This window comes from Phascolarctos cinereus, unplaced genomic scaffold (genome assembly GCF_003287225.1).
Source record: "Phascolarctos cinereus isolate Bilbo 61053 unplaced genomic scaffold, phaCin_HiC Scaffold_5;HRSCAF=322, whole genome shotgun sequence".
Classification (NCBI taxonomy): Eukaryota; Metazoa; Chordata; class Mammalia; order Diprotodontia; family Phascolarctidae; genus Phascolarctos; species Phascolarctos cinereus.
In genome coordinates, this window is record NW_027555958.1 from 13,621,140 (window position 1) to 13,636,464 (window position 15,325).

A 15,325-nucleotide genomic window follows, 5' to 3' on the forward strand; every position below is an offset into this window, starting at 1 on the left:
TATCTCTCTTTGGGCTATTGTCCCACATGTTTCCTCTCTTTTGTGGCCAAAGTCATTGAGAAGGCCATTTATGATAGGTGCCCTCCTCTCACTCTCTACTGCCTAGCTTCTGACTTTATCATTCAACTGAAACTGTCCTTTCAAAGTTATCACTGGTCTCTCAACTACCAAATCCAATGACCTTTTCTCAATCCTCATCCTTCTTGACCTCTCTGCAGCCTTTGACACTGTTGATCACCCTCTTCTCTGAGATGCTCCCTTCCCTCTAGGTCTTCAGGACATCAATCTCTCTGGTTCTCCTCCTCCACTCTGACCACTCCTCCTCTATCACCTTTGCTCAATCTTCACCCAGGTCTGATAACCTTGGGTGTTCTACAGGGCTCTGCCTTGGGTCCTCTTTTCATCTTCCTCTACACCATTTCATTTGGATTAAATAATCATTGTTATGCAAATGATTCTCAGGTCTACTTATTCAGCTCTAACCTCTCTCTTATGCTCCAATCTTGCATCTCCAACTGCCTGCTAGACATTGCAAACTAGATGTCCTGCAGACATCTTAGACTCAACATGTCCAAGACTCAACTCATCCCTCCACCCCCCCAAACCTTCCCCTTTACCAAACTTTCTGATTACTACTGAAGTTCCCCTCCTCGGTCCAGTCACTGCTCACCTTCCCAGGTGTGAGTCCCAACCTAGGGGCCATCCTTGAACTCCTCACTCTCTGTCACTTCTCTATTTCCAATCTGTCACCAAATCCTGTGGATTTTCCCTCTTCTCTCCTCTGATACCGTCATCCCCCTCGGGCAGGCCCACCTCATCACCTCACACCTGGACTATTGCAATAATTGCTGGTGGTCTGCCTGCCTCAAGTCTCTCCTTACCCCCGTCCATCTTCCACTCGGTCATCAGCGATCTTGCTTAAATTCAGGTCTGACCGCGTCACCTCTCTCCCGCCCTCCATAAGCTATAATGGCTCCCTATCACCTGCCAGATTAAACATCGACTCTCTCAGCACTCAAGCTTTTCATGACCAGCCCCTTTCTACTTTTCCAGGCTTCCTACATCTTTCTCTCTCTCCTCTCCACACTCTCTCTGCTTTCTATTACACTGGCCTTCTCCTTGCTGCTCCCCACACGAGACACTCCACCTCCTGGCTCCGGACTCGTTCACCTCCTACCTGGAATTCTCTCGCTCCTCCTCTCCGCTGCCTGGCTTCCTTCAAATCCCATCTAAAATCCCAACTTCTGTACGAAGCCTTTCTTGATCCCACTTAATACTATTGATTAACTCCAACTGATCCTGTCTATCATCTGGTCATACATAGTCATGTTATCTTCCTTTATGAACCGAGCTCCTTGAGAGCGAGGACTATCTTTTGCCTTTCTCTGTAGCCCCAGTACTTAGCATTGTGCCTCACGCATAGTAGGTGATTAATAAAGCTTGTTGACTTGACCAATAATCTAGCTCCCACTTCTGGGCCTTTGGCTGGGCTGTCCCCTCTGCCTGGAATGCCATCCCTTTTCACCTCCACCTCTTAGGATGGATGCCCTCCTTCTGTCAAAGTTCTGTAGCTCAAATGATATCTCCTAGGGGAGGCCTTTCCTGCTTTTCCCAGTTACTTGGGGCTCCCTGCCCCCCAGTTACCTTATGTTGCTTATCTGTGTAAAGGTTCTAAACACCAGTAAGTCCCTTGGGGGAAAGAAGAGTTCTGTTTTTGTCTCTGATCTGTGACCAGTGGGAGGAGTGGAGATGTAGAAAAGGGCCTCTGGCTTTGGCCTCACTCAGAGCCCAGATTTGTCCTGGGACCAGTCTGACACCCAGGAGGGGCCTCAGGCTTTTCTCCGCCTTTCTGTTTCCCACCCTGAAGGACTAGAAAAGAAAATCTCTTAGACTGGTCATATCTAGAGACTTCTCTAAAAAGGACTAACAGCATCCTTTTTTGAAGAAGTACTTAATGTACAAAGTAGATATCAGGTTTGGGACAGTTATTTGTTTTCTCTCCCACAAGAGAAATGGGTAAAATTCAGAAGACCACCAAGTGCCCCCTCATATACCTGTTTGTTTTTCATATTTATATTAACATATACATATGTCTTAATATTTAGCACAGAAAACACCAACCCATAACAGCTCTGATACTATCCCAGAGGCCCTTGACCTGGCAGCATCTGAAACCATGGCACTAACAGATGCCAATGAAATCAGCAGAACAGGGAGAAATAACTTACATGATGATCGCGATAATGTGTAGGGAAACTAACCTGATTTGCAACTCTGACCAATATGTCCTTTTCTTTTTTCTCTATATACTGGATCTTTTTCACCCAGGATCCATGGACCCCTATAGGAACTTGGACAGAAAAAAACCAAATAAATGATATCTTTACTTTCATTAACCTCTCATTGCAATTTGCATGCCCTTCCATTATTTAAAAAAATTATTCTAAGAAGGGGTCCACAGGCTTCAGTAGCCTGCCCAAGGGGTCCATGACCCCACCCTCCCAAAGCTTCAGAACCCCTGCTCTGTACTCTCTCCCTTTGTGATCTCCTCAGCTCCCGTGGCTTCAATGATCATCTCTCTTCGATGACTCCCACATCTGTGTATCTAGCCGTAACCTCTCTCCTGGACCTCTAGAATGATCCCCTGGAGCACTACCAGACTGGGCCAGTGGCTCATGGTCATAACCACCAGGATAGCTTCAGTTCCTCAGGTGGCCATCACCTCTCTGTTGGACTGCTGTGACCACTTGTGAGTTGGTCTCCGCTTCAAGCCTCTTCTCCCTTCATCAGATGAGCATGTATCTGTAAAGCACTTAGCACGGTGCCTGGCACACGGGAGGCACTAAATAAGTGCTTGGCCCCTTCTCCCTCCCCTTCCATCCTTTATGCATCAGCACAGTGATTTTCCTCAAGCACAAGGCTCATCGCATCACAACACCCTCTCACCCAATAAACTCCGTTGACTTCCATTGCTTTTAGGCTCACATATAAGCTCTTTTATTATTTCAGGCTTCTCACAACTTAACCTGTTTTTTTTTCTTCTACACTTCTCACATCCTCCCTCCTTTCATGAATTCTGTAGTCCAGCCCCATTGGTCCACTCAATGTCCTTCATACCTTCACATGTCCCATCTTTTCCACTGGCTGTCCCAGATGCCTGGACTTCTCTCCCCCCCGTACCTTTGCCTCTTCGAATCCCTGGCTTCCTTCAAGGCACAACCCAGACGCCACTTTCTGTAGGAGACTTTTGCCCTGTCTCCTCAGATGTTATTGCCTCACCATCTAAGGTTAACATGCCCACCCATGTGCCTATTGTCTTTCCCATCAGAACATCAATTCCTTCAGGAGAGGGACTGTTCAATGAAGGGGACAGAAGACTTGCTTGATAAATGCTCATTGATTGGCTGGTGGAATAATACTGCATAAAATACTGTGAGATTTGCTTAGGATGAAAATATTCCCAGGCCCAAAGTAAAAACTCATTTGTTCAACATTTGATACATTGAAATTCCAGGTCAAATGATTCAGATCATTGAAGCAAATTGAATACTAATTGCCTACATTTAACATGGTTTGCAAACCACTTCACAGATATCATCTCCCTGGACCCTTTAGCTACACTGTGAGTTAACAGTTTCTAGAGGGACTCTTCTATTTTAGAGATGAGAGAACTGAGGGTCAGAGTGCACGGGTGACTGGCCCAGCCCAGAGTCACACACGTAGGACGTCACAAGTGGAATTAGGAACCCCGGGCTTCCAGATGAAAAAGTCCAGCCCAGCTGCCTCTTCAGCTAAATACATCATATGTAGAAGGTGCAGTGCCAGGTGCTAGGTGCCAGGTGCTAGGGAGAATGTCTCCGTGTCAATTAATAAAAGCCCCAATTTATTAATCACCTAGTTTATGCCTACACTGTGCTAGGAGGGAAAATGAGACCATCCCTGCCCTCGAGGAGTTTATATTCTACTGGAAGGATAAGGCCTGTTTACCTGCAAGTAAACACAGGATATGAATGATTTTTGGGTACAGAAAAATTAAACTGACACACCTTTTCAGAGCTTTCATTTTTATGGTAGGGGGGAGGGGAGAGATGGATACAAGGTGTGCTGGACTATTTGAAGAGACAGAGAGCAAGCAGTAACTTATGAGCTGTGCACGTCCCTTAACCTTTGCCTCAGTTTCCTCATCTGTAAAATGGGGATAATAACTGCACCTACCTCTCAGGATTGTTGCGAGAATCAAATGAGATAACATTTGTCAAGCATTTTGCAAACCTTAAAGGGTTACATAAATGCTAGCTATTAGTCGGATAGCTTTTAGATTCACTTTTCTGCATGTTCCTGCAGCTTTCCCTCTGTAGAATGTAAGCTTCCTGAAGGCAGGATCTGTTAAATTTCTGTCTTAGTACCTCCCGTTTTAGCAGAGTGCCTAGCACGTGGTAGCCCCTTAACAGTTGCTCATTTCATGAATGAATGCATGCATTCCAAGCCAGTGTAATATCTGCATGCGCATCGTATCGCGACCCGCCGTCACAGCCTGGTCGGCGCGCTGCCTTGTGGGACTTGTAGTCTGAGCGTGTGTGGCGTGCGTGCGTGCTGACGAAGCGGCGTGGGCGCGCGCGCATGCGCGGGCGGCGGCGGCGGCGGGGGGGAGGGGTGCGGCTGGAGCGGAGCGGAGCGCGCCATGGAGCCGGGCGGCCGCAACAAGGCGGTGTTGCCGCCACCGCCGCCGCCGCCTCAGTCGCAGCCCCCTGCGGGCGGCACCGGTGCCACGGACGACAAGGCCGGCGGCAAGGAGCGTCGGGAGCTCAGCGACAAGGAGAAGGAGCAGGAGTTGGTGAGCGCGGGGCCGGGCCTGGGCCGGCCTCGGGGCTGAGTCATGGCCGGCGCAGGCCTCGGGCCCGGCCGGCGCCCAACGGCCTCCGGGCTCCGCGGCCCGTCCCGGCTGCGCGCGGCGTTTAAGGCCCCTCTCCCTCCCCCCCCCTCCCCACGCCGTCCGCAACCCAGCCGGCTTCCCCATCCCCATCTTCCGCGCCTTTGCCCCGCAGTGCCCGCCTCGGCCCCCAGGGAAGAGCCCCGAGTCCTGTTTGCCCTGGAGGTTGCTTGGGGGCCCCCGTCAGCCCGCCTTTCTCCTTGTACGGAAGAGGAAACGGGCCTAGAGAGAAGCAGCCGGCCCAAGGTTCCCTAGGGACTAGGTGACAGGCAGGATTGGAACCCAGGCCTTTGTTGTGCCTCCCAGGAAAGAGTGCAGGGGAAAGGCTCCCGACCCGGGGTCCGAGCACCTGGGCCCCTCCCCTGCTGGTCACTTCTCAGGCCACGCCCAAGCAGTCACCGAGGACCTGGACGGCTCGGGGGGGGGAGGGGGGGGGGAGGGTCGTTGATTTGGGGCGTCAGAGAGAGCCCCTGAGGCATCAGGGGAGGGGTAACAGCCCTGGCTCGGCGAGGACCCACCCCCAGCCCCAATGAGCCAGGAGCTGGGGGACAACCACCCTGTGAGGTAGGTGCTGGTATTGTCCCCATTTTACAGATGAAGAAACTGAGGCAGGTGTAAGCTAAATGACTTGGGCAGGATCCAGTCACAGCACTGGTCATGTTAGAGTTGGATTTGAATTCAGGTCTTCCTGATTCCAGGTCCTGTGCCAGCTCTCCATCCCTTCCTCTTTCTCTTCTCCCTCCCTCCTTCTCAGTCTCTTTCTCTTCCTCTTACCCCCCCCCCCTTCTCCCTCAGTTTAGAGAACTCAGTGATTGGAGTTGTGAGAGGCTGGTACTAGGGGGTAGCCCCCGTACAGCCACGTGTGAACCTTGGTGCCGCACTGCTGGGGAGGAGGGTCTTGAGGGGTTGGCGTGTGCTGACACTGTATCTCCCACTGCAGTCTGAGGAAGACAAACAACTTCAGGATGAACTGGAGATGCTGGTGGAGCGGCTCGGGGTGAGTCAGGGCCCGATCCTGGCCCTCCCCCTGCCAGCGCCCTGCCTTTATTCTTTGGGTGCAAGTGATAATCGTGTGAAATATGGAATAAAGTAATTAACTATGAGACCTGGCCACACGAAGGAAAAAAATACAAACAAACATAGGATCTTTAACCAAAAAAAAAAAAGTTTTTTTCTGGGTTCCCTTCCAATGTATGTATGTATTTTAGGCAGTTCAGGTTAAGTGACTTGCTCAGGGTCACACAGCTAGTAAGTGTCAAGTGTTTGGTCTGAGGCCAGATTTGAACTTCGGTCCTTCTGACTCCAGGGCCAGTGTGCTCTATCCACTGCGCCACCTAGCTGTCCCCCAATTTGTTTTCTGTCTACAAACTTTAACCTGCTTTTGTGGCTGTGGTTCTTAATGTATTTGTAGTCACTGTATATAGTCTGACTACTGAGGAGAGGGTTGTGGGGCTATATGAAAGTCTCTTTATCCTACGATTTCCTGTTAAGTCTTAAGTGTCGCTCCTTTTTACCCAAACCCTTCCTTGCATATCTCTTCCTTCCAACCAGGAGAAGGACACATCCCTCTACAGACCAGCCCTGGAGGAGCTGCGGAGGCAAATCCGCTCTTCGACAACCTCCATGACCTCGGTGCCAAAGCCTCTTAAATTTCTGCGTCCACACTATGGCAAGCTGAAGGAGATCTATGAGAACATGAAGCCTGGGGAGAATAAGGTGAGACCCCCTGCCCAGGGGGCTGGTAGGGAGGGCACATGGTCATCATGATGGCTTGGGCTTTCCTGGCATATGAAGGCTCACAAAGTGATTTCAATACCATAATGTGGTGAACTCGATACCACTATGCAAGTAGCCCCATTTTGTAGATGAGCAAAACTGAGTCTTATCCTTATGTGTGGTCATCTAGTGAGTAAGTGTCAGCACTGGGTCTCGATTCTGATTTTCTGAATTTTCTGTGTTCTGAGCTGGTGACAGAACACGGGCACGGATCAGGCCACGTGGATCCAGGCTCTGGGTCAGTGTGAAGGTGCCCATGAAAGGCATTAGTCTCTTACTGTAGTCCGTCAACAGTTTATTAACATTAAAAATCATTTTTATTACAAAGTCAATCTTAACTTATCTGTCAGAAAAAAATAATAGTAAATTCTCAGATCTGTCCATGTAGAACTGGGATTCTTGCTCTCCTTGGGCTGTTGGCCACCTTGGGCAGTGTCTGGGGAAGCCAAGAGACAGAGCAGTCCTTTTCAGAACCATATTTTCAGGTAATTGAAAGAAATGCTGCGTTTCCTTTAGAGGTCAGTGAAAATGAAGATGGTTCCCGGATGCCCTACAATCTCTCCCCCTTGGACCTCTTTGGGGTTCACAGACCCCAAGTTAACCCCAGATCTGAAAGGATGATCACAGAAGCGCACGGCAGCTGGAACAAAGACAATGGCATTTGTTCCGCGTTCCCCTGGCTTCTGTCTGCTCACTCTCCATTTTGTTGCTGTTCTTTTCCCCCGGTTCAGAGGCGGCCTCTCTTGTCTGAGTCCATGTTGGCAGTGCATAAGCATTTACTTGTTTGGGTACCGTGACTGTCACTCGGCGTGCCACTCGCTGCCTGGTGGCATTGCTGCCGCGTGAATGTGGCGTCCCTGAGGCTTTTCCCCCTTTGTGCCGGCCTTGTTTCTGGGCCACCTGCCTTCTCCTGCTCAGCACGGCTTGGTTTTTTTGCAGCGCTTTGCAGCTGACATCATCTCTGTCCTGGCCATGACCATGAGTGGGGAGCGTGAATGTCTGAAGTACCGACTAGTGGGTTCTCAGGAGGAGCTGGCCTCATGGGGCCATGAATATGTTCGGTAAGAGCAGGTCTGGGGTTGGTGAGCACTAAGGGGAGTCTTTGAGGGACAGCCTCGCCTCCCACGCTAACACCCGGGCCTCCCCCAGGCATCTGGCAGGCGAAGTAGCCAAGGAATGGCAGGAGCTAGATGAAGCCGAGAAGTCTCAGCGAGAGCCCCTGCTTACCCTGGTGAAGGAGATCGTCCCTTACAACATGGCCCACAATGCAGAGCACGAGGCCTGCGACCTGCTCATGGAGATCGAGCAGATGGACATGCTGGAGAAGGACATTGACGACAACGCCTACGCCAAAGTCTGTCTCTATCTCACCAGGTGGGTGAGGGGAAGGGCTGTGAGGGGGGTGTGGGGCACCCCGGCCAGGAACTCTGGGCTCAGGGAGGCCCACAGGCTTTCTCTTTTCTAGCTGTGTGAGTTACGTGCCAGAGCCTGAGAACTCGGCCCTGCTCCGCTGTGCCCTGGGGGTCTTCCGAAAGTTCAGCCGCTTCCCCGAGGCCCTGCGCCTCGCCCTGATGCTTAATGACATGGAACTGGTGGAAGACATCTTCACCTCCTGCAAGGACGTGTATGTTGGGGACAGCCGAGGGTGGGGACTCCAAGGACCATTTGTTCTTGGGAAGTGAATAAAATATGAAGGCTTTCTTCCCTAGAGTGGTTCAGAAGCAAATGGCCTTTATGCTGGGCCGGCACGGGGTTTTCTTGGAACTGAGTGAAGATGTCGAGGAGTACGAGGATCTGACTGAGATCATGTCCAATGTGCAGCTCAATAGCAACTTCTTGGCCTTGGCGAGGGAGGTGAGGCTCCCTGCTTGTCTTCTGGGCAGGGACAGCAGCTTCAGTCCTGTCTGTCCAATTATTTTTGGCCCAATTACCCTTTGGTGGAAAAACTAAAGGGAAGCTATCTTTGTTTTGGGTGTGATTTTAACTTAATTCTGGTATGTTTGCTCTCCAGCTCGACATCATGGAGCCCAAGGTGCCTGATGACATTTATAAAACCCACCTTGAAAACAACAGTGAGTAGCCACAGCAGCGTTTGGGGGCATTGAGTCATACTCTGGCCACAGAGGTGATTGTAGAAGAGACCATCTTGGTTATAGAACCGCTGCCACCATCATCCTCACAGTAGTGGCAGCTAAGAACGACCTGCCCTGTTAACAGAAAGCGGACCTGTGATGTGTCCTCGCCAAGGCACGGGTGGCTCAGACAAAGGCCCAACAGCTGGAGTCAGTCCTCACTTCTCTCCCCTCCCTGGTGCAGGGTTTGGGGGCAGCGGCTCCCAGGTGGACTCGGCTCGCATGAATCTGGCAGCCTCCTTTGTGAACGGCTTTGTCAACGCAGCCTTCGGCCAGGATAAACTGCTCACAGATGACGGTAACAAGTGGCTGTACAAGAACAAGGATCACGGTATGGTCACAGGCTCCACGGGCCCTCGTCACCACTCCAGGTCCTTTGACACTGGTCCAGTGTGGGGTGACGCTTTGTTCTGGCCGTAGGGATGCTGAGTGCAGCTGCCTCCCTGGGCATGATCCTCCTTTGGGATGTGGATGGGGGCCTCACCCAGATCGATAAGTACCTCTACTCCTCCGAGGATTATATTAAGGTGAGAGGTCCCTTCCCCTTTTCGGTGATGGTGTCATCCCCACCTCTCACTGATGAGGCCTGCATGGCTTGTCACGTTCTATGAACCTTGCCGCCGCTCTCCCCCCCCCAAACCAAGGGAGTGGGGGGGGTTTGGTGGGGGTCATGTGTGAGAGAGTGGGGTCTGTTCTCTTCCCAGTCAGGAGCACTTCTTGCCTGTGGCATCGTGAACTCAGGAGTCCGAAATGAGTGTGACCCAGCCTTAGCACTGCTCTCAGACTATGTCTTACATAACAGCAATACCATGCGGCTTGGCGCTATCTTTGGGTAAGCTCCTTGGCTCCTGGTCACTTGTCCCTTGGGCTGCCCTTTCTCCCCGGTCCTTGGCTGATGCACCTTTTCTGGCTTTCTTAGCCTTGGCCTGGCCTATGCTGGCTCAAATCGTGAGGATGTCCTAACTCTGCTGTTGCCGGTGATGGGAGACTCCAAATCCAGTATGGAGGTGTGTGTGTGGAGGGTTGCTGCCTTGGGGAATCAGCTTTGAGCCCTGGGACTCTCCCGGGAATGATGGTGGGGCAGGGATGTGGGAACGAAGCACAGGCAGACAAGAGCCTTTGGTACAAAGCCTGTCTAGATTGTAGGCCTTGTTCAGGTTGGCATGTTCCGAGTTTCTCGCTCTTGGATCAGCTTTGACAGGCCTGAAGTCTCAGTGTTCCTTGGAAGAAGTCCTAATTCATCCCAAGGTGAGAGCAGGACACTGAGGCTCCAGGAGGAGGAAAGTGCACTTTTGACTGCTCTATAAAGGTTGCAAACTGCCTGGTTTGGATAGGAAGGATTTCCCCGAAAGTAGAAGAAAGAAATCTGGCTCCTTGAGTCAAATCACCAGAGAGTGAGTGAGGATTTTACCGTGGAGCCTGTCCTGAGCATTCCTCTTCTCCGCCAGGTGGCAGGTGTTACAGCTTTGGCCTGTGGCATGATTGCTGTGGGTTCCTGCAATGGAGATGTTACGTCCACCATCTTGCAGACCATCATGGAAAAGTCCGAGACCGAACTCAAGGATACTTATGCCCGTTGGCTTCCCCTCGGACTAGGCCTCAACCACCTTGGTGAGCTGGGCTGCCCAGTGGTGCGCCCAGCAGTCCTAAGGGCCCCGTGGAGATGGAGGGTGGAGGCTGGGGTGACTGGGCAGGCTGGGAGCCCTGAACACCTGTTTCTTTTAGGCAAGGGTGAGGCCATTGAAGCCATCCTCGCAGCTCTGGAGGTCGTGTCTGAACCCTTCCGGAGTTTTGCCAATACCTTGGTGGACGTGTGTGCCTATGCAGGTCTGTGTTGGTCTGGCCCTGGCTCAGTCGCTTCTCAGTAAATGGAGCGTGCCTTCTTTGGGACCCCCTTCCTTTCTCCCAGTTTCTCCCGGAGAGGATCCTTTCTGTCTGTGGTAGAGGGGATGGAGTGCTGTACTTGGAGTCAGATACACCCAAGCCATATGACCCTGGGCAAGTCACTTAACCTTTTCCTGCCTTAGTTTCCTCATCTGTCAAATGTGAGGATCAAATGAGCTTCACAAACCTTAAATCCCTAGGGGAGAGTCATCCTGATTGCCTGATCACTATTACTATTGCCTTTCCCTGCTGGCACCATCTCTCTTCTCTTTCTCATTTTTCTCTTTATGTCCCCCAGGTTCAGGGAACGTGCTGAAAGTTCAGCAGCTGCTTCACATCTGCAGTGAGCACTTTGACTCCAAGGACAAGGAGGAGGACAAGGACAAGAAGGAGAAGAAGGACAAAGACAAGAAAGAGGCCCCTGCCGACATGGGGGCACACCAGGTGGCATCTGGCGAGGAGACTTTGGGTGGGGGGGAGAGGGTGCTGGGCCAGGGGACGAGCTGGACCCCCTGGGACTCACTGTGTCGTGCCTTCCTTTCTCTGTCAGGGAGTGGCCGTCTTGGGCATTGCCCTTATTGCCATGGGGGAGGAAATTGGGGCAGAGATGGCTCTTCGGACCTTTGGTCACTTGGTGAGTTGCAAGCCAGGAGGTGGAGGGCAGGAAAAGACCTATAGTGGTCATTTAGACCAGTGCTTCTTAAACTGGGTTAGGCAACAGTAAAAGGTTTTTGAAAGTGCAGTGACCAAAAATTAAATGAAAATCAAACAAGTAGTGAATCCCATGCCCATGTTTCATTGGCAACCTTACCACCTCACCACAACCTTGATTCTGAACACAGAGCTTGGGCACTGGGCGTTGCGCATGCCCTCAGGTCACCAGTGCCAAAGAAAGGTGAAAAGTCTAACAAGCCTTGAGTTAGAGCACTGCTTTTGGAATTTAGCTTCGGTTTATAATAAAATCTTGTAAATTTAGTGAGTTAGCAAACACCTATTCCCACGCACAGCTGGGAACAGAGGGAAGGGCTGTATTGAAGCCCAGACCTCTTTGGTTGTCCTGGTGGTTGGACCCTGAAAGGCTGGTCCTCGTTCTCTTTGAGCTCTTTCTCTTCCCAGTTATTTTCAGATTTTGTTGCCGTTGTTATTTACATGGTTGTGCTCAGCAGGGCCCTTGTGGTTTGGCTTTCTTCACAGGCTTTCGGATCCTCTTTCTAAATTACTTCCTGCCTCTTCCCACCTTTCCTTGAGCTCTTTATCTCACTCACGTCCATTCCATTCACTCACCACAGTGGACTCTGTTCTGCGTACTAGTCATTCCAACTCCCTCATTTTACAGAGGAGGGAACTTGGTTTCCCAGGGGTGAATGATTTTGACTCCAGGGGCCCTCATAGATTTGGATCAAAGACTGGTATGTGGCTGTGCCTGGGTTGGGAGCGCTCTCTGTGAGGCCCCTTGCCCTCCCTGCCCCCCCCCCCTTTTTAACATTGTCCTCCCCCAACAGCTTAGGTATGGAGAGCCTACCCTGCGCCGGGCTGTACCTCTGGCACTGGCTCTGATCTCAGTCTCCAACCCAAGGCTCAACATCTTGGACACCTTAAGCAAATTCTCCCATGATGCTGACCCCGAGGTGTCCTATAACTCCATATTTGCCATGGGCATGGTGGGCAGTGGTGAGTATCAGAGACGGGCAGGTATTGGGCACAAGGGGACATCTGGGCCAGGTTTGGGCAGTGACTGACCCTGTGCAGCATTCCTGCCCCCAGGAGTCCCTCTGCTGCTTCATCTTCCCAGGTACCAACAACGCTCGCCTGGCTGCCATGCTGCGCCAGCTAGCCCAGTACCATGCCAAAGACCCAAACAATCTCTTCATGGTGCGCTTGGCCCAGGTGAGGGGGATGCTCTTCTCTTAGGAAGCCTAGAGATTGGTGGTGGTCGGGGGTAGGGTGGGGGCGTTGTATGCGCTGGGCCTGGAGCATCAGGCTCCCTGCCTGGCTGGGCCTGGGTACCACGCTCCTGCAGTCCTGACCTCCCTGTGTTCTGAACAGGGCTTGACACATTTGGGGAAGGGCACTCTCACCCTGTGCCCCTACCACAGTGATCGGCAGCTTATGAGTCAGGTTGCTGTGGCCGGCCTGCTCACTGTGCTCGTCTCCTTCCTGGATGTCCGCAACAGTGAGTCCTCCTCAGAAATGTGCTGGAAAGACTGAGTCAGTGCCAGGGCTCCTCTGGAGGCCCCTAGGCTCTGACTGTTGGGTCAGAGGTAGGCCACAGCTGGGCTTTTCTAGGGTTCTTCTTGGACCCTTTATGCCCAGGCCAGACTCTCCCTTTAGCTGGACTACAGTGTGGCTGGCTCTCTTCTGGGGATAAGGGACTGGCCATTAATTCCATTGTATTTGGTGTTTTAGGTAACTTTTCCCCACCTCTCAGAAGTCAGGCAGAGTGGCACCAGGGTTAGGGAAGCAAGCAGAGTGTGGGCAGAATGAAAGAATAGCAGCCCTGGGGAGCATAAGGCAGTGTGGGGAGTGAGGAGCCTCGAGACTGAGGAGGTGGGTTGGGGAAAGCTGGGGGTGATGAGTTAGAGCCACTGAGCAGAGCTCAGGAGTGAGTGGGGACAAGCTGGTCACCTGCCTCTGTCTGTGCTGCTTGCTTTCTCTTAGTCATTCTGGGCAAGTCCCACTATGTGCTCTATGGATTGGTGGCTGCCATGCAGCCCCGAATGCTGGTGACCTTTGATGAGGAACTCCGGCCGTTGCCAGTGTCTGTCCGTGTGGGCCAGGTGAGAGGAGACCTTCGGGGGCTGGAACAAGGCAACCACTGCTGTGGAACTGTTAGGGTCCGGAAGGTTACTGGATTCACTGCTCTCCTGATATCTCCTTTTCCATTCTTTAGGCAGTGGATGTGGTGGGCCAGGCTGGGAAGCCCAAGACCATCACAGGGTTCCAGACGCACACCACCCCAGTGTTGCTGGCTCACGGTGAACGGGCAGAGCTAGCCACCGAGGAGTTTTTGCCTGTCACTCCCATCCTGGAGGGCTTCGTAATCTTGAGGAAGAACCCCAGCTATGATCTCTGAGGGGCCCTGGGGGCCCTGAACTTTGACTTGAGTCTGGGGGACTGGGCAATACCTCTGTTCAGGGGTGGCTCTCCAACAGCCCTTTGGGGGAAGCTGTCTCCTTCCATTTTTTGTTACAGAAAGAGATGACTATGTTGAATTAAAGACCCTTTGGCCCTCTGTTTTGTTGATGTCTCTTTTCTGGGGGGTGTGCCAGCTTGGGGTAAGGGCATCCAGGTACAGGCTAGGAGCATCCTGTCTGGCTCGCCGAGTTTTTCTACAGTTGAGGGTTTATTCCTTTACTGTGTGCTAGGGGCTGGTCAGCTCTGGTCATACAAAGAAAAATGAAACCTTCCTACCTCACCCCAAAGAGCTCACTTTCTACCAGGAACAGTGTGTGTGTAGAACAGGCTCTTGGGGGAGCAGGGAACATGTATTTTCACTATTTTGGATGAAAATGGAGGCTGCATCCCAACCTCATACTGTTGATGTGAACAGAACTTCCTGTTTTCTTAGACTCGGGGCTGGTTGGCCGTTGCCACCAATGCCCATGTTGATGGCCCCGAGTCTGTCTGTCTGTGCCTTTGGGTTTCTTGTGCGCTGGTCACTCCTGGGGTTGCTCAGCTCCAGTGAGGTGCTGCCTGTCGGCATGTCTGTCTGGAGCAGCTGCTCTCCTCCCTGATAATGGCAGGATTAGAAACCAGATAACCACATTTGTCAGCAGTGTGTGATGGAGAGTAAGAAAGCCCACTGGTTGCTTAGGAGTTTTCACTTAGCCTATCAGGACAGAGGGGGCTGCACAGAGGCCTTTTCCTTCACTGTAATTTCATGTTTTTATATAGCTCTCCAAGAAAAGTTTTATTGCTGCCTTTTTTGCTTTTGTTCCCGGCGGTGCAAGGCAGCTTTGCCCTGCTGCAGCAGATGCGGTGCGAGCTCAGCAGAATCATCTGACATGTGGATTTGTGTGGGACACACTGTGCTATGTTCTATATCCATGGTTCCCTACCTCCAAGCCCTTTTTGCCGAGTTTGTGGTTCTCTGCTGTTTTGTGTAGGTCAAGTGACAGGAACGTTGACGTTGATGACAGAATGAGACCAGGCCAGGAACTAGCTTGGCTTCTTGGCCCCTTTTTCATTTCTATTGGTCACTGTTGGACAGTGTGGCCTTGAAGCCCCATTTAAATCTAAGCCTACCTCCAGAAAAATAAGCCTCTGGGGTTGATGCCCTAGACAACCTTATTAGCCTCTTTTCCCAGAAGTTGGTCTTCTTTATGGTTGAGTCTGTTAAGCTATGGCCCACTCTTCCATTTTCTTGGCAGAGATCCTGGAGTGGTCTGCCATTTCCTTCTCCAGCTCATTTTACAGATGAGGAAACTGAGGCAGACAGGGTGAAGTGACTTACTCGGGGTCATACAGCTGGTACTCGTCTGACAAACATCTTCCTAACTCCAGGCTGGGTGTTTATCCACTGGGCCACTTAGCTGCCCCTGCCCTTCCCCCATCCCTTCCCTTAATCTCTGGTATCATCTTCCCTCCTCTCACCTTAGCACTA

At 51.7% G+C, this 15,325-nt stretch overlaps 1 protein-coding gene across 1 annotated transcript; it reads left to right on the plus strand.

The window, feature by feature from the left end:
* The first annotated feature begins 4,631 nt into the window (after nt 1-4,631).
* PSMD2 (proteasome 26S subunit ubiquitin receptor, non-ATPase 2) lies at nt 4,632-13,956 on the plus strand. Its single transcript, XM_021005686.1, has 21 exons — nt 4,632-4,834; nt 5,871-5,927; nt 6,482-6,646; nt 7,646-7,767; nt 7,856-8,080; nt 8,172-8,330; nt 8,416-8,560; nt 8,718-8,778; nt 9,023-9,169; nt 9,259-9,365; nt 9,543-9,670; nt 9,758-9,845; nt 10,287-10,449; nt 10,564-10,665; nt 11,021-11,166; nt 11,273-11,356; nt 12,225-12,393; nt 12,515-12,609; nt 12,769-12,895; nt 13,381-13,499; nt 13,613-13,956. The coding sequence occupies exons 1-21, from the start codon at nt 4,682-4,684 to the stop codon at nt 13,793-13,795; spliced, it is 2,745 nt and encodes a 914-aa protein (XP_020861345.1). The 5' UTR covers nt 4,632-4,681; the 3' UTR covers nt 13,796-13,956.
* Nucleotides 13,957-15,325: the final 1,369 nt, after the last annotated feature.

Bases quoted from the DNA above. Each gene is read 5' to 3' on its own strand.
- PSMD2 (XM_021005686.1), top strand. From the start codon at position 4,682: ATGGAGCCGGGCGGCCGCAACAAGGCGGTGTTGCCGCCACCGCCGCCG. The intron at 9,846-10,286 runs GTGTGTGTGTGG...CTTCTCCGCCAG, and splicing joins ACTCCAAATCCAGTATGGAG to GTGGCAGGTGTTACAGCTTT. The intron at 13,500-13,612 runs GTGAGAGGAGAC...TCCATTCTTTAG, and splicing joins TGTCTGTCCGTGTGGGCCAG to GCAGTGGATGTGGTGGGCCA.